The following is a 26,928-nucleotide window of genomic DNA, read 5'->3' as shown; positions in this document are numbered from 1 at the left end:
AAAGAGCTGCCATCTTATGTAAAGGGGTTTCAGATTGCACAGAATGAAAAATGAAAGCAACACTAAAGAACAGGTAAATACCACCACTACCTACATACTTTTTATTGGTATAAAGGTGCAAAGTTATTGCTCTGTTTGTGTTATTGTCATCTTGCAGAGGTAAAATCACTGCTATGTGTGTTACTGGCCCAAAAGTTATTGATAGCCAGGGGTTTAAATTCACAGCTGTGTTTGTAAATGGCACACATGGATGTAAGACTGGATGTTACTTCATGCACATAGTAGTTTTGTTTGTATAGCAAGGGATATAAACATATAACCATAATCCATTTCTTGTATTTGTGATCTTAATGCATGAATAATAAAGTTAATTACAAAGCATTATGTGCTACTGCAGGCCCTCCTGTTCCACCAGCAGAAGTTGCTGTGCACCCAGGCCCTACACCAGTTACCTTGCTAGTTACTTGGAAAGCACCAGTGCTGAGCCCAACTGGTTTGTCCAATGGTGCAAATGTGACCGGCTTTTCAGTGCATGCAAAAGGACAAAAGGTAACAATCAGAAGCAACAGAACATGCTTAATTAGGTGTTTTATTCAATTGCTAAACTCACAAATGTACATATATGTTTTTCTTCCTAGAACAACTGATTTAAAGATTTTGTAAAGTTCTCCCAGCCATACACATATCAATAACTGTAGATATAGTTAAACATTTCACACTGTCTAAGCTACTATGAATTTGTTTTAGAAAAAACATGGAGTTAACTTCTTTAAAACCAATGAATTAATATACTGTGAAAATATTGGATGGAAATGCTCCATAATAGTGAACAAGTCTATTTAAACCAGTGTTCCTCAACTTCAATCTTCAAGTACCCCTAACAGACCAGATATCTTAAAGGGATGTTTTTTTTTTTTACATCTTTTATTTATTATCAGCAGGGATAACATTAGATTTCATAGTAACAAAGAGTTCATAACATAAAATTCTTCTAAAAAGATAACATATGATAAGATATTAATTTCATATCAAATTCATCAATTCGATAAATCAATAAGAAAGACAAAAAAAAATTTCTAATCTTGAACCGTTGATATGAGTTACTACTTAGTTCAATCTGACTAGATATAAGTCTGCTGGATTTTCCTTTTAAAATAACAAAAATAAACCAGAGAGATAATATTCCTGGAATGGATTAACTTAACTATTTCTTGTGTTAGATTGTTTGCTTTCCTTTTTCTTTTTCTCTTTTTCTCCTTTTACTTTTGAATGTATCAAATTATGTCCAGAGCTGAGGGGGAGAGGAAAGGGAAGGGGGAGAAAAAAAAAAAAAAGAAAGCTGTTTGTTGTTCAGATAAGATAAGTTAAGTTACCATATGTCTAATAACACAATTTCGGTATTCCGAAATGGATAGATTAAAGTATCGATCTCGCTAGGGGGGAATATCCTAATAAATCTTGACCACTTTTGAAAAAAACTAGTTATCTCTTGCTCCGAATTCAAGTTCGTTGCTAGTTTTTCAACTATACATTGTTTCCTAAGATAGTTTTTAATCTCTGTTGTTGATGGTATAATATTGTGCTTCCAGTCCTTAAATAACAAATTTCTAGCTGCTAAAATGATTAGATTTATTATTCTTACTTCTTTTAAAGTTGGACTCTTATCTTTTAAGAAAATTATATCTATGCCTGTAAGCTTTAGAGGAGTTATTTTTAAGACTTTTTCTATCCAAAATTCTATTTTAAGCCAGAATTGTTGCAGTTTAGGGCAAGACCATAATACATGAATTATGTCGGCCGCTGGTAATCTACATTTAGGGCAGCAATTAAAGTTTGTATTATGCCATTTATAACCTTTATCTGGGGAATAGTATGTTAAGTGTATGAGTTTCACATGGGACTCCCTCCAAGTCTCAGCTATTGTGGTCTCAAAAAGTAAGACTATAGAACGTAAAACCTGCTTCTTATGATCAATATTAATCATAAAGAGGTTTGTCCATTTTTGAGCTATTTGTTTGACACACTCTTCACCCTTAAACCCTACCATATATGTGTACCATGGAGAGATAGAGGTACGTCCGGCTTTAATCAGAACTGGCCAATTCCCTAACCTACCCCATGTCCATTCCACGGGAACTTATGAATTAATTGCGTTACGTAGTGTCTAACTTGCAGATATGTAAAAAAGTCGCGATTATCCAAGCTATATTCTTGTTTTAAGTCTTCAAAGGATTTAATGTTCCCCGTCTCAAAATTAACCACTTGTCGTGCATAGTATATTCCCTGCCTCTTCCATTTCATCAGAATGGATGAAGAAGTTCCTTCTTGGAATTCTGGATTACCAATAAGGTTTGATGTTTAGGTATATCTGTGTTAATTCCAACTTTTGCTCCAATCTTTTTCCACGCCTTAATGATTATAGAGATTGTTTTAAACTTCTTTACTTGTTTAGGAATAGAATTATAAGACAAGTGCAGCAAAGATAGTGGAATTAGAGGGAATATTATGTTTGCCTCAAGATCATTGTCTGTGAAATAATCTGCTTCTGCTATCCAGTCAGAAGCTATACGACCTAGAAAAACAAGATTATAGGAATGCAGATCAGAGAGTGCCAGTCCGGCATATTGTTTAGGGAAGGCTAGTTTTTGAAGTGAAATTCTAGGTTTTTTTGAATACCATATAAAACTTCTAAGAGTAGAATTAAATTTCTTTATATCATATATTTTAATCAGAACAGGAAGGTTCTGCAAGATATAGAGAATCTTGGGAAGGATAGTCATTTTATAAAGAGCTATTCGCCCTGAGATGGAGAGTGGCAGATGTTGCCAATTCTTCATATAGCTCAGAGCTTGTTTTAATATAGGAGATATATTTAGAGAGTACCAATCTTTAGGATTATCTGATATTATGATTCCTAGATACCTAAAGGAACTTCTAACTAGTTTGTAAGGATGTTTTGTGCAGGAATCTTTCGTTTTCCTCAGCCACAATAGTTCAGACTTTGTGTTGTTTGTTTTATATCCTGAACATCGACCGTATAAATCTACTATTTTATTAAATTTGGGAATATTTGACGATGTGTTTGAGATATATAGTAGCAGGTCATCGGCATATAGGGAGACCTTCACCTCTTTTTTATGAATTTTTATTCCCTCAATCTGATGTCTAACTTTCAATGCAAGTGGTTCAATTGCTAGGTCGAATAATAGAGGTGAAAGAGGACATCCTTGACGGGTTCCTCTTTCCATTCTAATTGTATCTGATACATGCCCATTAATAACTAGACTCGTGGATGAATATAAACATATATTTTCCACCAGTTTATAAAATTTGTTATCAATTCCAAAGCGTTGTACGGCATCTAATAAGAACTCGTGATTAACACGATCAAATGCCTTTTCGGCGTCTACCGCTAATATTGCGGCATCAGACTGTTCTTTCAATGTACTCTCTTCAACATTCTTAAAGTAGTCAATAATTAGAAGTAATTGCCTAATTTTTGCTGCTGAACTGCGGTTGCGAATAAAGCCCACTTGGTCTTTATGAATGACATCTGCTATCCCCTCTTGTAATCTTGCTGCTAAAATTGATGTGAATATCTTATAATCTGAGTTTAACAGTGCTATTGGTCTATATGAGTCCCTGTTCGCTGGATCTTTCCCAGGTTTAAGTAGAAAGATAGTATTAGATTCTAAAAATTTATTTGGTATTTGGACCTCGCCTGAGAAATATTGGTTAAAGAGTTTAGTTAAGTGGGGAATTAAGGTAGGTGCCATGATTTTATAAAAATCGTTAGGCATTGCGTCCGGACCTGGAGCTTTCTCAAGTTTTAGTGATTGGATAGCTTTTGAGACTTCGAGCTCAGAAATAGGCCCATTTAATTTCTGGCTGAACTCAGATTTGAATTTCGTGATCTTTAAGTCTTTCCAGAACACATCCCTAGCCGACTTATCCATAGGTGTAGATGAATAAATTATTTTATAATGTTGGTAAAAAGATTCCAATATGTCTTCTGGGGCATTCAAATGACTATCCTTGATCTGTATTGATTCTATTGTTGGTGATTGTTTAAAGTTTTTTACTAGTTTAGATAGCAGCTTACCTGATTTATTTCCATATTTATATAGGTTCGCTTGATATTTTAGTTCTGATCAAATTGTTGAGGCTGTTAAGAAGGAATCCCGTTCTTTTTTCAATTTGGCATATCTAGTCCAGTTTTCTTCTGATTGAAAATTTAAAAATCTGTTATAAGCATTACTTACTGCTGCTGTTATTTGCTTTTCCTTTAATCGAGAATTACGCTTGCCCCTCGCCATATAGGCGATTATTTCTCCCCTTAATACCGCTTTCGCTGTCTCCCAGACAACTGAGAAGTTAGATACTGATCCAATATTAAACTGAAAAAATTCTTCTAGTTTATTTTTTAGCCAATTACTGAATTTCGGATCGTTATTTAAATATTTTGGATAGAAAAAACGCGCTCTTCTTGTAGATAGATTATTTACTGGGATATCTAGCATCACAGGGGCGTGATCTGAGATACAAATTTCTGAAATGGTAGCTCTGGCTCCTCTTTGATATAAGCTATCATTTACTAAAATAAGATCAATTCTGGATAATGATTTAAATGCCTTTGAATAACATGTATAATTTTTTAAATCCGGGTTTTGGACCCGCCAGATATCTCTGACGGCTAGATTTTGAAAGATAGTGTTAAAAATTTTTGCTTCCAAGTTATCTTTTTTAGTTTTTTTTTGCGCAGTACCTCTTCTCAGTCTATCGAGGGGACATCGGGGTGCCATATTAAAATCACCGGCAACTATTACATAACCTTCTGCTACTTGAAGTAGTTGAGATTGGAGGGAGTCCCAGAATTCTGGTTTAATTGTGTTGGGGGCATATAAGTTGCATATTGTATATATAGATCCTGCTATTTTCAATTTTAGTATTAAATATCTGCTTTCTAAGTCTACTATTGTGAGTAGTTTGTCATATACTAATTTTTTTCCTAGTAAAATAGCTACCCCGTTTTTTCTATTGGAGGTCGGAGCGCAAATTACTTCTGACACCCATGTCGATTTAAGTTTCATGGATTCCTCTAGATTTAAATGTGTCTCTTGAATTAGTGCTATTGATGTATTAATCCTTTGTAGGTGTGATAAAATCATTTTTCGTTTAATAGGGGATGTAATTCCCCCTATGTTCCATGTTGTGAGTCTAAGATTTTTACCCATCTAGTATATATTTATTAGTGTACGTAGCAGATATGCAAAAAAAAATAATAAATAAATAAAGGAGAAAAAAGGAAAGAAATAAAGGTCTCCCTCAGCTCTGGAATTACAAAAAAGATTATCTATTATTAATATCATGGTATAGATATGCAAGAATTTATTGATGGTATGGGAGAAAAAGAAACATAGAAAAAATTTATCTAAGCGATGGTTAAAACCCATGCTCTGCTAATTTTTTCTCTGCCTCGGCTACTGTTTGAAAAAAAAATGTTTGACCTTCTACAGTTACCTTGAGCCTAGCAGGATAGATAACTGTGGCTTGCCAGCCGACCTTTAGCATTTTTCCACAGACTGGGGAGAGCTCCTTTCTCTTAGAAGATATCTCCATAGAGAAATCTTGAAATAACAATATCTTTGAGCCCTCATAGACCAAGAGCTGCTTTTTTCGGTAATATTGCATAAACAGCAATTTATCCTGATAATTTAAAAATTTTGCGATAATTGGTCTTGGTTTAGAGACATTTGGAGATCTCCCCAATCTGTGAACTCTCTCTATCAGAAAAGGCGTAGGTGGTGGGGGAATGTTCAGCAATTGAGGGAGTGTGAGTGTCATGAATTTCATTAGATCTTCTTGCTGTACAGATTCTGGGTATCCTATAATTCTTAAATTATTCCTCCTTGCCCTATTCTCAAGATCATCTATTTTAGCTTGGAGTTTATTTATTAACTTTTGGTTTCCCTCAATTTTTGGGGTCTGAATATTTGTCTTATCCTCAAGATCAGAAATTCTCTGTTCTATTTCTTGTAGTCTCCCAGCGAACTGTTTCACTTCTATTGCTAGTGATGCGATGTCCTGCTTTATTTCATTTTTTAGGGAATCAAATTTAGGTGATATGGCCTCTAGGATACTAGAGACTAAAGATTGTGTGTTTTGAGATTCTATGGAGCTTATGCTCTGTGATTGAGCAATAGAGTTGTGTGGTGCTACAGGGGTCTCTATGGGGTTTTTTGTTCTGCGCTCCTTTGATTTTGCTGCCATACCTGGATTAGTCTTGGGAGTGCAAGTGGGGGAAGTGATATATTTGTCCATATACTCAGAAAGAGAGAGAAAAGCAAAAGGGTTCAATCAATGTGTGTGCGTGTGAGAGAGAAAAAAAAAAAAAAAGGAGGTGCTGAGAGTGAGAAAAAAAAAATGCTGGGAGTGAGTGTGGGGATAAAAAAAGAAAAGGGGTGATTAATATGTTCTTATGTGAGTTTGGACCAGAATTGGCAGGGAATGTAAATAGAGACTACTGTGCTAAAGAAAAGAAAGATTCTCATTAAACCATGAGCTATTAATTAACACAGCCAGTTCACTAGCTCCAAAGAAAGAGGCTGAGATCTCATGTAGAAGCCTTTTCTAATTGCTTATATGATTTTGGAATACTAAATTTCAACTTTGTATGCTTAATATAGTTCTGTTCTTTAAGAGATATTACAGCCTCTGCAGCAAGATCTTAATTTTTTGAGTAACTATTGTATCAGTATTCTTACAGGTGCTATGGTTTATAATGTGACAGATTTCTGACCCTTTAGGCTTAGGCTCTCAATTAGTTAAAATACAGACTATTTGTAAATTATATATCACCCCTATAAATCTCACCTCTATAGTTTTTCCTTTAAATATCTAGTAAAGAAATTTAGTGACTACAATAACAGGGATAAGCCATTCAATTATACAATTATCATAAGTTGTAACAAATTCTGGTATTTTTTCTAAAGAGTAATACAAATTCCCTTTTTAGTGAGGTTAACAGGCTCACTGGAAAGAATGGGTTCTATGTTTGCCAATAAGTAGAAAATATATCATGTTATAAAGATAAAAAAAAGGCTGCACAGATACTTAATTTTTAGATATTAAAGTAATACCCAGTTCCTGATTTCATTTAAAAAATAATCTAAGTTCCTATAGGCCAAAAAGCCTTGCTGCAGTTCTTACTGAGATTAATAAATACAAAGGTAGTTCTTATGCCAGTTACATAGGAATCTAGCTATTAAGCATACTTTAGTCCGTTATCAAGGCAAAGATAGAAAAGAGTTCTTATAGTTTTTGTAGATAATTTTACTTCCTTGCTATGCCTTTTATTCATTAAAGGGGAAGTTGTTCTCAAAGTAGCTTGATTTTAACTTCTTAAGCAGGTTTTTTTTTTTTTTTTTTTTTTTTTTTAAGCAGCAAAACTTGTAGGATAGAAAAGTCAATTTCAGTTAAATGCCTTCAATATTTTAACTTTAGCATAAGCCAGAGATCAGGTACAATGACACAGATTATTCCCCCTTACCCCAATATGTTCCTTGTGCTTCAAGTTGAAGTTGGGTATGGAGCAAAAAAGAAAGTTTGTTCTGAATCCCAACCTTTCAAACTCTTTGCAATCTTTGGACGCTTACCGGGTTTAAGGGTGTCCTTCCAGCTGGTCTCAGCAAGTCCCAGTATGCTGAGTGCCTCCGTCTCCGAATCCCTCCGCGCAGTTCCGGGGGTGGAGAGGAGGAAATGAAACCAGGTTCACTATCCTCCGCGCTGAGCTCAATGATCCATCCGCTCACCACACGCAGCACTGGTGGGTGGGAGCGGGCTTGATTGCCCCCCGAGGCAGGTCAGGTGCCGGTAAGTTGCTGTGAGGGTCCGCGCTTCAGTTTAGCAAGGGGGAATAATTCAAGGCAGGCTGCTTCTTGGTGCTGTTATGCTGCGGATTGCTAAGTCTGGTTAGCCCGGCATTTCCTCCAACAAGATTTGTAAGAAAAAAAGTCAGCGCTTCACTTGTGCTGCTAGCCAGGGTATTATTCTTTCATTATGGTAAGTTTACCCAGTAAAATGCTCAAATGGGTTATTAGTCTCTCCAGGGAAAGGTCTTTTATCTTAAGCGTATGATATCAGTTTACGCTGTGGAGGGTAGCTGGTGTGTTGGCTTTAACCAGCTGCAGAATTTCCTTCTAACATGAAGGATCCAAGCGCTACAAACCGCCAAGGTGTAACTGCAGGGGAGTGATGTCTGTACAGGTGCTCAGGTGCACTAATGCACAGGTGCAGCCTATGCACAGTCTCCTCCTCTTCCTCCCTCAGAGCATGACCTTAAAGGGATGTTTTAATCAACTTTCTAATTTACTCCTGTTATCATTTTTTTTTCTTTCTCTTGTTATCTTTATTTGAAAAAGCAGGACTGTAAGCTTAGAACCAGTCAATTTTTGGTTCAGCACGCTGAGTAGCGCTTGCTGTGTTGGTGTATGTATCAAAAAGACACTGGAAGCTTTTAAAGAAAACTGCATTAGGCTTTACTTGTACAGATGCATCAGCAATATTTAGAACATACCAAAGGACTTGTAAAACGATAGTCTTCACACACAGAGGAGGAAAAACACAATAGAGAATAATAAAACAACTTCCTTCCTGTAAAAAGAATGAACAAGATCATAGATATAAACAATCAGCATTCTAAACTGAACAGCGCCATCTACTGCATTAATGTTGTTCATACATGTGGTATAGTACATGCTGTTGTATTTCCCAACACCCCTACTCAACGGCATGTACATAATTACACTACATTCAGTTTCTTTTGAAGAAAACAATGCCGTTCCTTTGGCAACGGTTTTGTGAGTGCGTCTGCAGTCATCTCTTCCGATGGGCAGTATTGAATGTCAATAATACCTTGTTCTTGCATGTCCCTGAGTAAATGATATTTTACATCAATGTGCTTGGTTCGAGGATTCACTCTTTCTGATTGTGTCAACTTTATACACCCTTGGTTATCTTCAAGGATTGGTATGAGTTTAGACACATCCAGTCCCATATCTAGAAAAAGTTGACAAATCCAAATTGCTTCTTGACATGCATGTGCTGCTGCTATGTATTCTGCTTCCATTGAAGAGAGTGCAACAGTCGCTTGTTTTCGACTGGACCAACTTATTGTTCCTTCTCCATACTGGAAGATGTAACCGCTTGTAGATTTGCGGTCAGTGGTATCTCCGGCCCAATCAGCATCAACATATCCAATTAATTTTGGGTTTGATGTTGCTGGCAGTCGCAGCTTCATCCAAATTGTTCCTTTTAGGTACTGTATCACCCTCTTTACTGCATTCCAGTCACGTTGACATGGTGTCGCAACTTTTCTACAGAGTATACCTATTGCTGCGGCAAGGTCTGGTCTTGTCACGGTGGCAATGTATAGCAATTTTCCAATTGCCCTGCGGTAAATGTCATTATTGGGTAACAAGTTTTCTATTCCGTTATTTTTCAGGTAATCTGGTTCCATAGGTGTTTTCACCTCTTTTGCATCTTGCATGTGAAACTGCTCTAATATTTCTGTAATTTTTCTGACTTTGGTTGAGGAGATAGCTTCCATCCTCTTCCCTTTCTATTTGGATTCCTAAATAATGAGTGATGTTCCCGAGTTCTTTAATCTCAAAGTTCTGTTTTAATATATGAACTATTTGGTCACAGTCCCCTTCTTGTTCAAAACAAGTTATGATGTCATCAACATAAATTAGGATGTATATCCATTTGTTTTCTTGATGCCTTGAATATAGACATGGATCTGCTTTGCTTCTTGAGAATCCTTTTTTCATGAGTACTTCATTCACTTTTTCATTCCACATTCTGGCAGCTTGCTTTAGTCCATAGATGCTCTTTTGAAGTTTGCATACAAGGTTCTGTTCCCTCTCAAATCCAGGTGGCTGCTCCATGTAGAGATCCTCCTTGATGTCTCCATATAGGAAAGCAGTTTTGACGTCCAGGTGCCTCACTTGCATTCCCTTTCTGGCTGCAATGCTAAGGAGCGCTCTGATGGTGGAGTGTTTTACAACTGGAGCAAAAGTTTAATCATAATCTTCTCCAAATCGTATTTTACTTTAAAAGTCCATTTGCTTCCTATAGCTTTGCGACCGGGGGGGAGCTCAGTGAATGTCCAGGTTTTATTTTCCTGAAGTGATTTTATTTCTTCTTCGGCTGCTTTTCTCCATTGGTTGGCTTCCCTTTTTGGCAATTTTTCTATATCTTCCCAGGATGTTGGTTCGAGTGTTTCATGTGTCTTAGCGATGTATGACAGCTTGCGGGGTGGTATACCTTTCGTCACCTGAGTCGATTTTCTGATTTTTGGTTGTTCAGTGGGTTCTATTGGTTTGTGAGTAGCTGTTTTTTCTATTGTGAGCTCCACTTCTTGCTCTGTCTCCTGTACAGCTTCACTTTGGTCAGCATCTCTTGCTGATTCAGTGGAGAGGTTCTCTTTATGGCTTTCGAGGGACATTTTTTCTGATGTTTGACTTTCATCAAAATAAACACTGCGGCTTATTGGGATCTTGTTGGTCTTTGGATGAAGAATTCTATAGCCTTTACTTTGTTCACTGTAGCCCATAAGAATGCCTTCTATGGCTGTGTTCTCTAATTTGGAGCGTTTCTCACTTGGAACATGGGCATATGCTTTACATCCAAACACTCTAATATGTCCCATACTAGGTTTTGATCCATTCCACATTTCATATGGGGTACTCTCAATAGTTTTTGATGGTAGCCTGTTCTGTAAGTATGTTGCAGTCATTATTGCTTCACCCCAGTACTGGTTAGGTAAATTGGCGTCTGAAAGCATGCATCTTGCCATTTCTATAAGGGTGCGATTTTTCCTTTCTGCAACACCATTTTGGTCAGGAGTGTATGGTACAGTTGTTTGGTGTATAATGCCTTGTTTCTTCATGTATGAATCCACTTTCTTACTCATATATCCCCCTCCGTTGTTGGTACGTATTGTTCCTGGTTTCCGTTGAAATTTATTGCTGAATGTAGCTATGAATTCTTGAAGTTTCTCTGATGTCTCACTTTTGTGCTTCATCAGATATGTTGTTGTGTACCTGGAATAATCGTCAATGAAAGTCAGTAAATATCTGTTCCCGCCGGGTGTGGGGGTTTTCATTGGTCCACACACATCACTGTGTATGAGTTCCATGGGGTGAGTGGTTTTTCTTTGACTGGCTTGTGGAAGTGGGGTACATGTGGCCTTTGCTTTGATACAACATGTGCACTTCATGAGCATGTCACAAGGTAAAATTATCATGTCTTCTGATAAACCTTACTTTGCAAGTTCCTTTATGGCCTCTGGGTTTCGATGCCCGAATCGCCTGTGCCACAGGTGGATACATTTGTTGTGTGAATTATGAATGGCTGTTTTGGCTTGCTTCCTTTAAGTGATAAGTTTGTACAGGTGTTTGTTCTATCTTCCTTTTGCTAGGATTTGTTTCCTGTTTCGAATTGTGCATTTATTGCCTTGGAACTGAACTGTGAGTCCATTGTTAGCAAGAGTTTTCACTGATAGGAGGCTTCCTTCTAAACATGGGACGTACAGAACATTCTTTACTAGAATGCTTTGCTTATCTCCTGATGGTGTTATGCAAGTCAGGAACCCTTGACCATTACCTTCAGCTGTAATACTTTTCCCATTTGCTAGGAAGACTTTATCTTTAGTATTGAAATCAATTTCTGTGAAGAATGTCTTGTCACTTGTCATGTGACTAGTTGCCCCTGAGTCAATGCACCATCCGTGTGGTGTACTATTCTGAGTCACTTTAAAGCTGCCGCTCCATGATGCAGCTGCAGTTTGCTTTGTGGCTGCCTTAGCTCTCTCTCTTGTAGGTGGTTCTAACCTTCGCTGCTCAGCTTTCCAGATTGAGCAGTTCTTTTTCAGGTGACCAACCTTTTTGCAGCGAAAACACATTCTGGTTTCTTTGTTTTGTTTTGTGCCTTCTTGCGCCTTCAGAGCTACCTCTGATCTCTCATTTTCTTCACTATGCATGTTTTCCTTTCTTCTATTATATTCATCAATTAGTTTTCCCTTAGCATATTCTAGTGTTAGTTCTTGTTCAGGTCTGGTTTCTAGAGCGTTGATAAGGGCACTATATGACTCTGGAAGGCTGCATAGTAACAATGCTACTATATGATTGTCTTTAATTTCTTCTCCAATTGCACATAGCTGTTCCACAATTTCTAGCATAGCATTCACATGTTCACACATTTCCTGGCCTTTTTCCAGCCTCATCTTATAAAGTTTGCGCAGCAAATATAGTTTACTATTTAAGTTTGAACGCTCATGCAGTTTTTGTAGTGCAGTCCACATACCTTTAGCTGTGTTTTCTTTTCTTATGTGAATGAGTTGATCATCCTCCACTAACAGGCTTATAACTGATTTTGCTTGCCTGTTTTTCTTGTCCCATTCCGCTGGATTATCAGTGGGTCTGTTTGTATCCAGCACCTCCCATAAATCATCTTTGGATAACAGCATTTCAAGCTTAAACTTCCACTGCTGGTAGTTGGTATTGTTTAGCTTCGCTATTGCATATTTCACATCTGAACCACTTGCCATCTTTCAGTAATTTGGATGCAGCTCTTGTTTCCTCACACAGTATTTGCTTGGATCATAGATGCAACACTTACTGACTTGTAGTTTGTTTTTTTTTTCAGTGTCTGGGCCCATAACCTGTTGGTGTATGTATCAAAAAGACACTGGAAGCTTTTAAAGAAAACTGCATTAGGCTTTACTTGTACAGATGCATCAGCAATATTTAGAACATACCAAAGGACTTGTAAAACGATAGTCTGCACACACAGAGGAGGAAAAACACAATAGAGAATAATAAAACAACTTCCTTCCTGTAAAAAGAATGAACAAGATCACAGATATAAACAATCAGCAATCTAAACTGAACAGCGCCATCTACAGCATTAATGTTGTTCATACATGTGGTATAGTACATGCTGTTGGTGGCTATATTTAGGGTTTCATATCCCTTTAACTAGTGTGCTGGTGAAATAATCAGCTCATTGGTGAGAGTAAGTTAGTAACCATGGTTACTGATCAATTCATTATTTCCCCCCATTTTCTAATTAAGATATCATAAAAATCTAGCCTTGAGAACTGGAGTTGAGTAACACTGATTTAAATAACTAAAATGACTAATAGTTTATGTATTAAAAAATATATATATAATGTCCCATTATATTCTATTTTAAATGCCATAAAAAAATAGCTACAAAATCTAATAGTCTCTAATGGAAAATGTATGTGAAAAAAAAGTGTTAATACCATTTACAAGAATAGAATTTACTTGTTTTAAGTCCTTGCAGATAAATGAAAACATTTCATATATACAAAAAAAACTGTCAATGAAAAACTAACACCTGATTATTGTTACACATATTTAATGATAGCAATATAATTAGACAACCTAAGGTGTTAGCTTTCACCACAGTTTGCTGTTACATCCTCAAGTAATTATTGGTTGAGATATGGATTTGGTAATGGTCTCTAAGATTTGGAAATCGCACAGTGCGAGAATTGTCCAGTCTAATATCTGACACTCTTATCTGAGGACACAATATATTATGACATAGCTTCCTTCCCCTATTAGTTATTTATCTATACCATTGATTGTGTTGCACTGTTTCATTGTTTGTTTTTATGTCTGTAAGTGCAGGTGGCAGAAGTGATATTTCCTGCAGCAGAGAACATTGTAGTAGATCTCCTGAGAATTCTTAATTTGGATGCTAAGGAAGTTACAGTTCGAACTGTCTCTGCACAAGGTGAATCTGAAGACTCACCCATTGCTATCATTCCACCTGAATTACTGTTCTCTCCAGCACAGCAACACCCAAGGACTATGCCCAAATCTAAGCCATTAACTAGTGCTGGAGAGCCAGATACCAAAGATCAACACATATGCCCCCACAGAAAAACTGATGAATCTTGGGAGCACACCCGTGCAATATCTCCTGTCCATGGACATACTCTGGAGCCTCCAACATCTAACTTCCACAGTCCTGTTCATGGAAGGAGATCTCCCTCTCCTCAGAGGATACTTCCACAGCCACAAGGAGCACCTATTTCCAGTTCAATGGCCAAGGCGATGGCAAGGGAAGCAGCACAAAGGGTTGCCGAAAGCAACAGGGTAATTGATGCATGTTGAATGCTTATGTACAGGAAAGTTTATACCAATGGGAAGAACAAATATACCTGTACCATTTTTACTTTTAACAAAAAATAAATGTCACTAATGAAATACAGCAGTTCACTTCTTAAAGTAAAACAACACTCTTTTCGAGGCTATATCCTTGCTGTGAAAAACAGTAGCAATTTTATTATCAAAAATGGCAGTTTAAAAAGGTATTTTATAAAGGTATTTGCAAAGTAAAACTTAATTGATTATATGTTTTTCTAATTACTGTTTATATGTAAAATTATTTTAATGTCCCATTAAGCTGATTGTATTGTTGTTGTTTTTTGCATGTATAGCCAGTCATCTCATTTAAAGAAATGGAAAAAAATGTAATGTAATTCTTCCTTTTTGTTAAGAATGAAAAGCGAAACTTATTTAGTGAGCGCAGCAATGCTGTTCACTATGCTAACTCTGATGATGAAGAAGACGGGTACGACTCTCCTCATATGAAAAGAAAAGGGCCCTCTGTTGATGAGTTTTTAAAAGGTTCAGAGCTGGGTAAACAGGTAAGCATTTTGTCAGACAACTTTGTTTAAGGGAATTAAACAGTCATGATTAAGACAGAGCATAATGCGCTTAGATGAGATCCGCAACAGCTTTAAAGAGAGAGATTACTCCTCGGAAGAATTGGAGTCTTTTAATCTTGAACCTCAACAGAAAATTTCTAATACGAAAAAATTAGCTTTTGCCTCTAATTACAATTGCACTAGTGTCAAATTGCACAAAATCATTTGAACACATTGGTTAATGTTGGGTCACTCTATGCCAGAGGTCGAGGAATTTCAACAACCCCCATTTTCAGCCTTACGAAAGGAAATTCACTTGGGAGACAATTGGTTAGGGCAAATAATACGCCCTTTAAACCTAAACAGAGAGTAAACTGGTGGAAAATGGGAAATTTCCATGTTTAAATTGTTCCCACTGTAACAGTATTATTAGGGGTAATTGCATTAGCCATCCATTTTAAGGGAAGAAATTTAGTATTAAGGGGCACTACACTTGCCAATCGACTTATGTGGGTTATGCGCTCAAATGCCCATGTGGTTTATTATATATAGGGGAGACTTCCCAGGCACTAAAAGACTGCATAACTCAACATAAATCTCCCATTAGAAATCCTAAAATGAGACATTTACCGGTCCCTACTCATTTTTATGAGAAAGGACATCAAGTTATCCAGTTACATTTTATGATTCTTTATCGTGTCCTTAAGGGGAATATAAGCTTTGACAGAGGTAAGATGTTACTTAGAAAAGAGGCTATGTGGATACATAGGCTTAGTACTATGCATCCTAAAGGCCTCAATAACTGTTTTTTTCATTCTAATTTTTTTTTTAAATGTTAATATAAATGTATATAGTGATAAATTCTTTTGTGCGAAAATTTATGGAGATTAAAAACAAAAAACTATAGTAAATATTGAAATATTTAAAAAAAGAATAAAGATTTAAGATGAGATAATGTATGATGAGTGATTATCTTTATTTTTTTACTTCATAGACAAATTTCTGTCCTAAGATATGGTGAGTCCACGGCTCCATCAATTACTGTTGGGAATATCACTCCTGGCCATCAGGAGGAGGCAAAGACCACCACAGTCAAACTGTTAGCTATCACTTCCCTTCCCACAACCCCCAGTCATTCTCTTTGCCTTCAGTGCAAGGAGGTGGTGAAGTTTTGGTGTCTAAAGAAAATTGGATTTATTTCACTTCAATCAAGATTTTATTATTTTGAAAGCCAGAATAGGTTTACTCTGACATTTCCTCTAAAGATTGTGTCTAGCCGTACTCCACGTTAGTCTCTTCAGTAGGGCAGTGGTGGCTTTAAAGCAGTTAGGAACTTGTAAGGTGGGCCTTGCTGCGTTTTCTAAAAAATTTTGCTGCCCATGGTATAGAAAGCTTTTCTATACCATGGTCACTGTGAAGAGTGGCATCCTCTCACACCATGTAGGTTGTCCTCCTGCCGGACGGCTAGATAGAGGTAAGTGCCTCTTTTCCTCTAAGTATGGGAGACTGTGCACTTTAACTGATCTGCAGATGTTAATGGGGACATTATATATTCTAGCTAGGATATTTCTTATGGCAGTGTGCAGGCACTTGATGTGACAGTTTAGTGAGACTGGCTGCTTCCCTTTTATTGGTAATGAAGGGGCTAACAGTTGCATGGGGCTCATTTTTCTCTGAATAAATGGCATATATAGATGCAGACTTTTTTCTGGATGTCCTAGTAAAATTAGATCTGGTGTTGTTAATATTGTTTGAAGATTGTATTACTGTATATCTTTGCATGAAACGGAACAATGGTATGTATCTTTTTGCAATTCCTCAATAAGAAGAATTTTATAAAAAAAAATAAAAAAAATCTGGTGATGCCAGGTTTTTATTTGACTTATTTAAGTACTTGTGATATGTTATCTCTTGATAGTGTTGAGAATGTCTTCTCAGCTATGAGGGTCAGTATATGAGAGGTGTTTAAATACTCAATGCCCTTACTTTTACTTAGAAAGCAATGCATGTCACAAATTTTCTTTGTATTGGAGATATCGGCTCTGGAAGTACGCGCTTTGTTGAAGGCTCGGTGCACTCCTGAGACCGATTTTGTATCTCCCTCTTCTATTTTCTGCTCCTAGTTGGAGCGGTGGTGACCGTTTTTCTCTTAGTCGGTCTGATAATCATGGTTGTATTAATACTCTCCCACTGTTTGTACACTGTATGTATACAGGCGCCATCTTGACTCCGCCTTTCATTCTAAGCTAACAAAAACGGAGTGGCGCCATTTTCAGCAGGTTGCTGAAACTGGTCACTTGACACTGCCCTCTTCTCCATCTCAGATTACGGACAGTAGAGAACAGAGCGGCGTTGTTGACTTCTGCCACTGCTGTCTGGGAACAGACTGGGGGTGTAGGAACTTGCTGGCCTAGCTCATGGGGCGCTATGGGCAGTGGATTTTTCCTCTGAGTACAAGTTTACAAGATGAATATACCTAAAGGAGTTTGTCCCCTATCGGGATCTCTATGTTTGTCTTCAAGCATAGATACGAGATGTCCCAGGTAGGCTGTGGACATAGTACCTCATGGTTACTACATAATAGTCATTCTTTACCTCCCTAAGGCAGGTCCCTCCTCTCAATTTTAACTGCAGGCCAGATAACAGTGAGACATTTTTGTAGTGCATTTGGGAATTCTTTTCCTGTGAGTGACAGTTCCAGTTCCTGTTAGGGAACAGGGTCTAGGATTTTATTCATTCCCAAACAAGAGGGTAATTTTTCGTACTTGGTAGACCTAAAGAGTCTTAACGAGGTGTCTCAGGGTACCGTCTTTAAATGGAAACCAGTGGCTCCATTCTTCCTGTGGAGGAGGGTCAGTTCATGGTGGCCATTAACCTGGAGGACATGTATTTTCAAGTTCCTGAGGTTTTGCCTTTCTGTCAAACTCTTTCAGGTTGTGGCCTTGCCATGGCTCTCAGAGGGGACTATTGTGGCAGTGATCAGGTTTCAGGGAATTGCTGTGGTGCCCTTCCTGGTTGTCATAATGGTTCAGGCGCCATCTTTCAACAAGCAAACTCTCATTCAGAGATCTTGTTGTTTTTCTTCATTTCCACAGATGGAAGTGTCTTTGAAAATGAGTTCCTTGTTCAGCTACAGGGGTAGTTTTTTAGGGACCATATTGGTTTACATATCTCTGAAAATAATTTTGACAGAGGTCAGAAGATAGAGGATTCTTTTCTCTTGCCTCTTTCGGCACTCTACTGTTTGACTTCAGTAGATCAATGTATGGAGGTAATTGGTCTGATGGTTTCTTCATTGGACATCATCCCTTTGCTCGATTCCATCTGGAAGTCTACTGTTATGCATGTTCAGATAGTGGAGAGGGGATCTTGTGGCTCTGTCTCAGAGAATAGATCTAGATTTGTCGACTTGAGATTCTTCCCTGTGGATCAGAAAGGGGAATTAGTGGTAGAACGCCCACTTTGCTTGTGAGAGGTAGCCCGCATTCTCCATAATTTTTTGGTTTTCTCAGGAGCATCTTGGGGCACATGCTTCCGGAGACCTTCCTGAGTAATACTGACCATGGTCGCTAGAATGTTGTGTTGGTGACTATGGACTTGGGAGGAGTCTGCTCTCCCCATAAACATCTTGGAGTGGAGAGTGATCTACAATGCTCTGATGCGTTGGCATCAGTTGTCTTAACTGGTTTTTCAGGTTCTAGTTAAATAATTTCTTCTAAGTGGTTTACAATAACCACCGTTCATTTACCATGATTGACGTGGATTGTTCAGGTGGGCGGACGCTCACATTAGTTGTTTATCCACTATTCAAATTTCAAGTGTAAATACTGGGAGCCGACGTCTTGAGCAGTCAGATTTTTTTATCCTGGGGAGTGGGCGCTTCTCCCGGAGGTGTTCTCCAGGTTATCCCTCAAAGGGGGGGTGCTGGAGTTGGAGATGGCAATTATGTTTAAGGTCAAGAGATCAGCAGGCTGGTCTGCTAAATACCCTGATGGTTCCTTGGGATTTCAGTTTGATTGCTCTGCTCCCATGAGTCTTTGCTTGTGTCAATTGGGAGTTAGCATCGGTATTTTAATAGTTTCTGCTTAGTCTTGCAGGATCTGGTATTCAGACCTAGCAGAGATGTATTTCTTCCACCTTGGTGGTTGTTCCTGAGGAAGGACCTTCTAATTCAGGGTCCATTCTTTCATCCAACTTTCGTCTTCTCTAAAGCTTTCTGCTTGGAGACTGAATGCTTAGTTCTGTCTAAGTGTGTTTTTTCTGAATCGGTCTTTGAGACCATGATTCAGGCTCGCAAGTCTGTTACTGGTAATTTTTACCATAAGTTTTGGTGTATATTCCCAGATTGGTGTGAATACATGGACTACTCTTGGAAGTAAGGTCAGGGTTCCTGGGGTTTTTGCCCTTCTTCGGGATAGTCTGGAGGGAGGTTTGTTAGTCAGTTCTCTAAAGGGTCAGATTTCTGCGTTATCCTTTTTTACACAAGTGTCTGGCGAATGTGCCAGATGTGTACTCTTTTTGTCAGACCCTGGTTAGTATCAGGCCTGTGTTTAAGTCTGTTGCTTCTCTTGGAGTTTTTAACCTTGTTTTAAGGTTTTGCAGCAGGCCCAGTTTGAGCCATAGTATTCCATAGATTTTAAATTTTTATCTTGGAAGTTTTCTTTTTTTTGCTATAGCTTCAGCTCGGAGAGTTTAGGTTCTCTCGGCTTTGAAGTGTGATTCGCCTCTCTGTGTCCTCATTCTTATCTCTTGAGGTACGCGTATGCACATTTTGGATGTTGTGCGTGCTTAATATTTTTTCTTCTGTTTTTGTTTGTTTTCTCTGTAACAGAAAGATACTGCTACTTCTCTTTTCTCTGGTTGAGAAGTTTAATTAGTTTGCTTTTCAGACTGCGGGGCTGCAGTCTTCTGAGAGACTTCTGCCTCATTACACGAGCGCTGTCTCTTCTTCTTGCTCTTTCAAAAAGGGAAGCAAGGCTGCAACTTGGTCTTCCTTACATACTTTTTCCACATTTTATAAATTTGATATTTTTGCTTTGGCTGAGGCTTTTTTTGGGAGAAAGGTTATCCAAGCAGCGGTGCCTTCTGTTTAGGTCTGCCTGTCTTGTCCCTCCCTATTCATTTGTGTCCTTTAGCTTGGGTATTGTTTCCCAACAGTAATTGATGAAGCCATGGACTCACCATATCTTAGGAAAGAAAATAAAATTTATGCGTACCTAATAAATTTCTTTCTTTCCGTATATGGTGAGTCCATGGCCCCGCCCTTTATTTCAAGACAATTGTTTTTGACTAAACCTCAGGCACCTCTACACCTTGTGTTACTCCTTTTTTCTCCATTTCCCTTTCGGTCGAATGACTGGGGGTTGTGGGAAGGAAAGGGATTCTTAACAGTTTGACTGTAGTGCTTTTTGCCTCCTCCTGCTGGCCAGGAATGATATTCCCAACAGTAATCGATGAAGACATGGACTCACCATACCCGGAAATAAATAAATGTATCAGGTAAGCATAAATTTTATTTTTGTTTAGTTAATAGTTTTAATAATTTCATTATTTTTTATGTATAATCATTCATTTGTATATTTGACACATCTGTCATATAGTGGGTATTGTCTATGATGTCAGAGGGGGGCATGGTATACGGCTATTTTAAGATTGATGATTTGTTCATTTGTATTGAGCCTGAGGAGGGGGTGTGAACCCCAAAATGTTGCTATGTCCGTATTGCTGCCCATGAAGTAAAGCATTTCTGGATTTGAATTATCTGAGTGTCTGCCTGTTTTTCCTATCATAAGACAGAGCATATTATTTTAAGATACTTTCTGATTTAGTTCACTTAGTATTCTTTTTTGAAAAGTCAGCTCCGGAGAAGCAATGAACTACTGGGAGCTAGCTAAACAGAAGCTAGGTCCCATAAGTGCATTGGTGTGCCTGTACCTACCTAGGTATGCTTTTCAACAAAGGACACCAAGAGTACAAAGTACTTTTATTTATAGAAGTAAATTGAAAAGTCTTTAAAAATTGCATGTTCTGTCGGAATTCAAAATTTTTAGTTTTGACTTTTCATGACTTTTAAGTGGCACTTGTATGTTGTTTTCAAGTGACATTGACAGTTGTATTCTAGTCCATAAAAATGTTTTTAAAGTAGCTTTTCCCATTGTTGCACAATAATTCCACAGCCCTGACCTTTTGACTGCATTTTTAACTTTTTGGAATGTAAACCTTGGCCAGTGTACTGTGTTGATGAAATACCTATGTTTAACACTTTGGCTCACTGATTGTGGTCCCTTACCATATTAAGGCAAATCTCTGATACAGACAGTGACACAGGACAGAGAAGCAATGGTGCTGTGGTAGATTTGGGAGGGAAGGAGGTGGGTGGTCCATCACAGAAGGGGGGGAGGGGAGGGTTCCCTATGCTACAGAAACATTCCTTGGTAGGGGAGAGGAAGGGATAGGTCCCTACACTACAGATATTTTGAGAATTTGGGCATTTCTGCTATACCAAATGAGAGTTATCCCATTGCATCATTTTAGACATACAGTACCTGTAGATAAAGACCTTCAAATTATAAAAAATAATAAAACATATGTGTATGTTTGGTCTTAGCAGAAGCAGAGGATACTAACGAACACGATTTTTACAATTAGAAAACTACAGGTTTTTGAAGAATGTGATCATTTCTTTTTTTTTTTTTTTACATTTTTAGAGGTAAATAAAACATACAATATAAATTGAGAATGCAATTTCAAATATTCTCTAAAGACAGGTTACAATATGACGTGACATTTCACCAACAAAATAAGATAACCTTGTAAATATCCTCACCATTACAAGAATTATTAGTTTAGCACAGGAATACAAACATAACAGTGATACCTCATTTGGTGCTGTAATCACATTTTTATGATTATGAAACCTCCTCTGAAAAGGGTAGGCTACTCTTGGACCTTGAAGTAGGAGAGTACTTAATGGAGGTAAGTTTGTTAAATTTATAGCCACTTTTGCGCTACATAAAACATAAGTACAGTAGCTATAGTAACTATATATATATATAAATCAACAACAACTTGCACAACAATTTCCCACTCAGATGGGTGTAATGAACTTCCGGAGTACTGTGATATCCTTGACAAATGTAAAACTCCCACCATTTAGTTCTGACGGTCATGAAACTAATCGGGAGTGTAAAGGCCTAAGTCAGAATCACAACCGAACCAAAAACACTGGGGTACATAATGAAACAATGGGCACCTCAGCACGATAATAGAATATGGCGGTTTTTACATTTTAATTGGCGGCATGTATCTATGGAGCAAGCCTACTAGAAGTATACTTTTAATATTACATCGTGCCATCAGGGAGGCGTCAGAATACCTGCAAGCATACAGTAGATGGGTAGGAGCATGAATAAGTTATTACTGTTAAGTAGTAGCCTGTTAGGCCTGGAGACTATTTCGCCAGATGCATTAGGGAATTTGTTAATTAAGACTACCTCATAGGGGAATCCTCTGAGTATTAAAACAGAAACAACCATCGCGTGGAAATTCAGAAAGACAATAAACTTAGTGCATAAACATGACCTAAGCATTAATAATAATAAAATAAGGGGGAAAAAAAAAATACCCCAGACCCATGCTGAACTTTAGTGAAGTCATTGGCACAACAACTTTAAAAAGAGAAAAGGCACTCCGGTAATAAAATGAGAAGTCTCTAAGCAGCAGATAAGTCCCGTGCACTGAGGTCTCCCGTAAGCAGCAAATGTCCCTCTAACTGATAAGAGACTAGTTAGAAACTTAGCAAATTGTATCATCTATGAGAAGCGGTTTTGCTACTAAGGGTCAAGGCTCAATAACCAGGCTACTAGTAAGCATACGGCATGCCTGGGTATAAGGCTATATTCCCTAAACATCCTCCATATTTACCCCACTCCGTGTCTGTCAGTTTGTAGCACACTGATTTGTGCGTTATGCATAAGGTTGGGGAGACTGCCTGTGCGTTCTCAGCTGCTGAGGTCTCGATAGGCCATTAGAAGCATAAGTTAGCGTATATGCCCTGTAAGTTGTGTGAGCGCCATCAGCAGAAGCAGGGAATCGATGGTGGTGGCTAAAGTCAGAGCAGTAGAAGTTGTGAGACCCTGCTCCTGATCCGCAGCCCCTGGGACCAGGGAATATGGTCCAAATGGTGCGCTCCGATGTGAGTCCCACTGCCCAGTTCATGTCCCATTTAAAGGTATGTCCCTTCTCACCGCTTGCTTCAGCTAACTCGGTTTCTGGCAGCTCCGGACTTAAGTCAGAAGGCGGTGTAGCTATGGGCTGGGCGGGTTGCCTAGTTTCACAGGAGGTGTCCAAGTTGGTATAGGAGTAGGTCGGGCACTTTGTGAGTCGGGACCTACCACTTTCCTCGGAGTGACCAAGAGGGCCCCCCCCCCCCCCCGCAAGCACTCTCGGCCAAATCTGGAACCGGGCTGCTATCTTTTTCTGCCGGTGCATAACTATCTAGTACCCTGGGCGTTCCATTAAAAAGGTTCTCTTCAAAGAGAATAGCACAAAGATCCCTCTCCAGGTCTCTATGATGATCTTGTAGAATTTTGTACATACAGGCCTCCCATCTTGCCAGAGCCTCCATCTCCACTCAATAGATTGCGTTTCAGACGTTATTGTTGTTGAATTCGTCTAGGGAAAGAGAAAGTCAATTTGATATCCTTTTTATAGGATCCCGTGACCCCGGTAATGGGGGGGTAATAATGCGGCAGTCCCAGACCTGCGTTCCACAGATCCCACAGAGCTTTATATTTGTATAAATCCTACTGCGTAATTGCAGTTGCTTGCAATATGGCTTCCAGGCCTGTGAGAAAGTCTGTCACGCAGCTGATCTCAAAGAGCATAGGCAAAAACATAGTCAGAGTATCCACTCTTGAGATAAATCAGGACTCCAACCATATCAATGTGCAGTCTGATAAATTTAAGAGGATATTTTGCAGGTCTACTATGAGCAGTCTGCAAGAAAATAGCTTGATCTCGGAGAGCTTCAGTAAGACACAGCTTGCCGCTTTGAGAGTAGACCGAAGAATGTGATCATTAATCTTTATATGCCCCCCCCCCAATAAATAATTTTCATAGGTAAATCAAAGAAACAAAGGCTCTATTTCTGTGTAAACAGAGTTATAGCAAAATTGCTAAAAATTCACCAGTATGTTTAGGCAAGTATTTCTCTAAAATTCCTAGTAGCGAAGGGGTTTATTGGAAAAAAAAAACTATGTTAAAGCCAGTGCATTGGAGCCCTTTGCAGTTAAGTAGCTGAAATCATGAAAAACCATATTTATGCAATATTCATATTTAATAAAGTGTTTATCTGTGTATGTACTGTAAATATTTCACATTCCAATGTTTTTACATAAAAATATGTTCTGAGTATTTTAAATAGATATTCTTATTTATATTTGTATACTGTATATCTATATCTATCTATATATCTATATATATATATATATATATATATATATATATATATATATATATATATAGTTAGCCACTGTCATAAAGTTAGTTTGAAATTAATTATTTTGCAGTTGTTATCTGATTAAGTCAATTTGGGACATATACTGTATGTAGCAGGTTTGGCTTTAAGAAATCAGTAGAGTGTATTTCAAGTTCTGAGAATTAGAAATTGCTTGATTTTCAGAGCTAACATACATTAAAAGGGGACAAAATAAACAATGAAAATATATTGCAAAGCTGTTACTCATAACTAAATATTTTATATAAAAATCTCAAGGAATAGTAGTTTATTCTAAGTTCACAAAACACTTACACCTAGATTACGAGTTTTGCGTTAGAGGCTATGCGGTGCTAACGAGCAGTTTATGCTCACCGCTCACTTACAGACAGCGCTGGTATTAAAGGTTTTTACAAACCAGACAAGAAGTGAGCGTTGAGCAAAATTTTGCTCATTATCGCACTCCAACACCAGCACTGCTTATGTTAGCGGTGAGCTGGTGTAACGTGTTTGTGCATGATTTCCCCATAGGAATCAACGGGGAGAGCCAACTGAAAAAAGTTTAACACTTGCAAAAATGCAGCGTAAAACTCCTTAACGCAGCCCCATTGATTCCTATGGGGAAATACATTTTATGTCTACACCTAACACCCTAACATGAACCCCGAGTCTAAACACCCCAAATCTTACACTTATTAACCCTTAATCTGCCACCCCCGACATCTCCGCCACCTACATTATAATTATTAACCCCTAATCTGCCGCTCCGGACACCGCCGCCACCTACATTATACTTATGAACCCCTAATCTGCTGCCCCCAACATCGCCGACACCTACATTATATTTATTAACCCCTAATCTGCCGCCCCCAATGTCGCCGCAACCTACCTACACTTTTTAACCCCTAATCTGCCGCCTCCACTATAATAAACATATTAACCCCTAAACCGCCACACTCCCACCTTGCAAACATTAGTTAAATATTATTAACCCCTAATCTGCCAGCCCTAACATCGCAAACACCTACCTACATTTTTTAACCCCTAATCTGCCGCCCCCAACGTCGCCGCCACTTTATTAAAGTTATTAACCCCTAAACCTAAGTCTAACCCTAAACCTAATACCACCTAACTTAAATATAATTAAAAGAAATCTAAATAAAAATTCCTATCATTAACTAAATTATTCCTATTTAAAACTAAATACTTACCTATAAAATAAACTCTTAAGCTAGCTACAATATAACTAATAGTTACATTGTAACTATCTTAGGGTTTATTTTTATTTTACAGGCCAGTTTGTATTTATTTTAAGTAGGTACAATAGTTATTAAATAGTTATTAACTATTTAATAACTACCTAGATAAAATAAATACAAAAGTACCTGTAAAATAAAACCTAACCTAAGTTACAATTACACCTAACACTACACTATAATTAAATTATTTCCATAAATTAAATACAATTAAATTAAATTATCTAAAGTACAAAAAAAACAAACACTAAATTACAGAAAATAATAAACAAATTAGAAGATTTTTAAACTAATTACACCTAATCTAATCCCCTTAACAAAATAAAAAAGCCCCCCAAAATAAAAAAGCCCTGCCCTACACTAAATTACAAATAGCCCTTTAAAGGGCCTATTGCGGGGCATTGCCCCAAAGTAATCAGTTCTTTTACCTGTAACAAAAATTACAAATCCCCCCAACATTAAAACCCACCATCCACACAACTAACCCTACTCTAAATCCCACTCAATACCCCCTTAAAAAACCTAACACTAACCCCTTGAAGATCACTTTACCGGGAAGTCCTCAACGAAGCCGGGAGAAGTCTTCATCCAAGCCGGGCGAAGTGTTCCTCCAGCCGGGCAGAAGTCTTCATCCAGACGGCATCTTCTATCTTCATCCATCCGGCGCGGAGCGGGTCCATCTTCACGACATCCGACACGGAGCATCCTCTTCATCCGACAGCTCTTCTGGAATGAAGGTTCCTTTAAATAACGTCATCCAAGATGGCGTCCCTTCAATTCCGATTGGCTGATAGAATTCTATCAGCCAATCGGAATTAAGGTAGAAAAAATCCTATTGGCTGATGCAATCAGCCAATAGGATTGAAGTTCAATCCTATTGGCTGATGCAATCAGCCAATAGGATTGAGCTGGCATTCTATTGGCTATTCCAATCTAGCTGAACACATCTAGTGAGCCAATAACAGACAAATCTCTGCAGCCACCAATCACTAGTTAGCACCCTCTAGTGTAGGATATGTACATATTGTTTTTCCACAAAGGATACCAAGATGACTAAATACATTTGAAAATAGAAATAAATTCAAAATGTGTCTTAAAATAACATGATCTATCTGAATCATGCAAGTTTAATTTTGACTTTCCTAAGAGTAGAACATTATGTCCCACCCCAAGCACAAAATACAGTGAAAAAAACAAAGAAACTCAGCGCCATGATCCAATCTATTGATTATGTTATATTCCCTTTTGAAAGGAGCTGCTCTGGGGACAGTAATACATAGGTACGAAGGTTGTGCATTGGGCTTGCAATAACAAAGATAACAGAACCCTTCAGTAGAGCGTAATATTTGAATTTTGTTGCAAATTCCAGTGTCAAAAATGAGTGGTAAAATAGCTGTCTTTTCAGTGAAATTAAAGCGCGGCCGCAAACA

At 38.0% G+C, this 26,928-nt stretch overlaps 1 protein-coding gene across 2 annotated transcripts in view; it reads left to right on the top strand.

The window, feature by feature from the left end:
- The window catches only part of RIMBP2 (RIMS binding protein 2), a 1,089,352-nt gene that overhangs the window by 924,036 nt on the left and 138,388 nt on the right, over nucleotides 1-26,928 (top strand). For both annotated transcript variants that reach the window (XM_053701856.1, XM_053701857.1), the window contains exons 17-19: nucleotides 398-549; nucleotides 13,722-14,192; nucleotides 14,597-14,746. In XM_053701856.1, the coding sequence (XP_053557831.1) occupies nucleotides 398-549; nucleotides 13,722-14,192; nucleotides 14,597-14,746 (773 nt within the window). The remainder of the gene's footprint in view (nucleotides 1-397; nucleotides 550-13,721; nucleotides 14,193-14,596; nucleotides 14,747-26,928) is intronic.

Source organism: Bombina bombina, chromosome 2 (genome assembly GCF_027579735.1).
Source record: "Bombina bombina isolate aBomBom1 chromosome 2, aBomBom1.pri, whole genome shotgun sequence".
Taxonomy (NCBI): Eukaryota; Metazoa; Chordata; class Amphibia; order Anura; family Bombinatoridae; genus Bombina; species Bombina bombina.
Note: the sequence above shows the minus strand (reverse complement) of the source record. Positions and strands in the feature narration are given on the sequence as shown.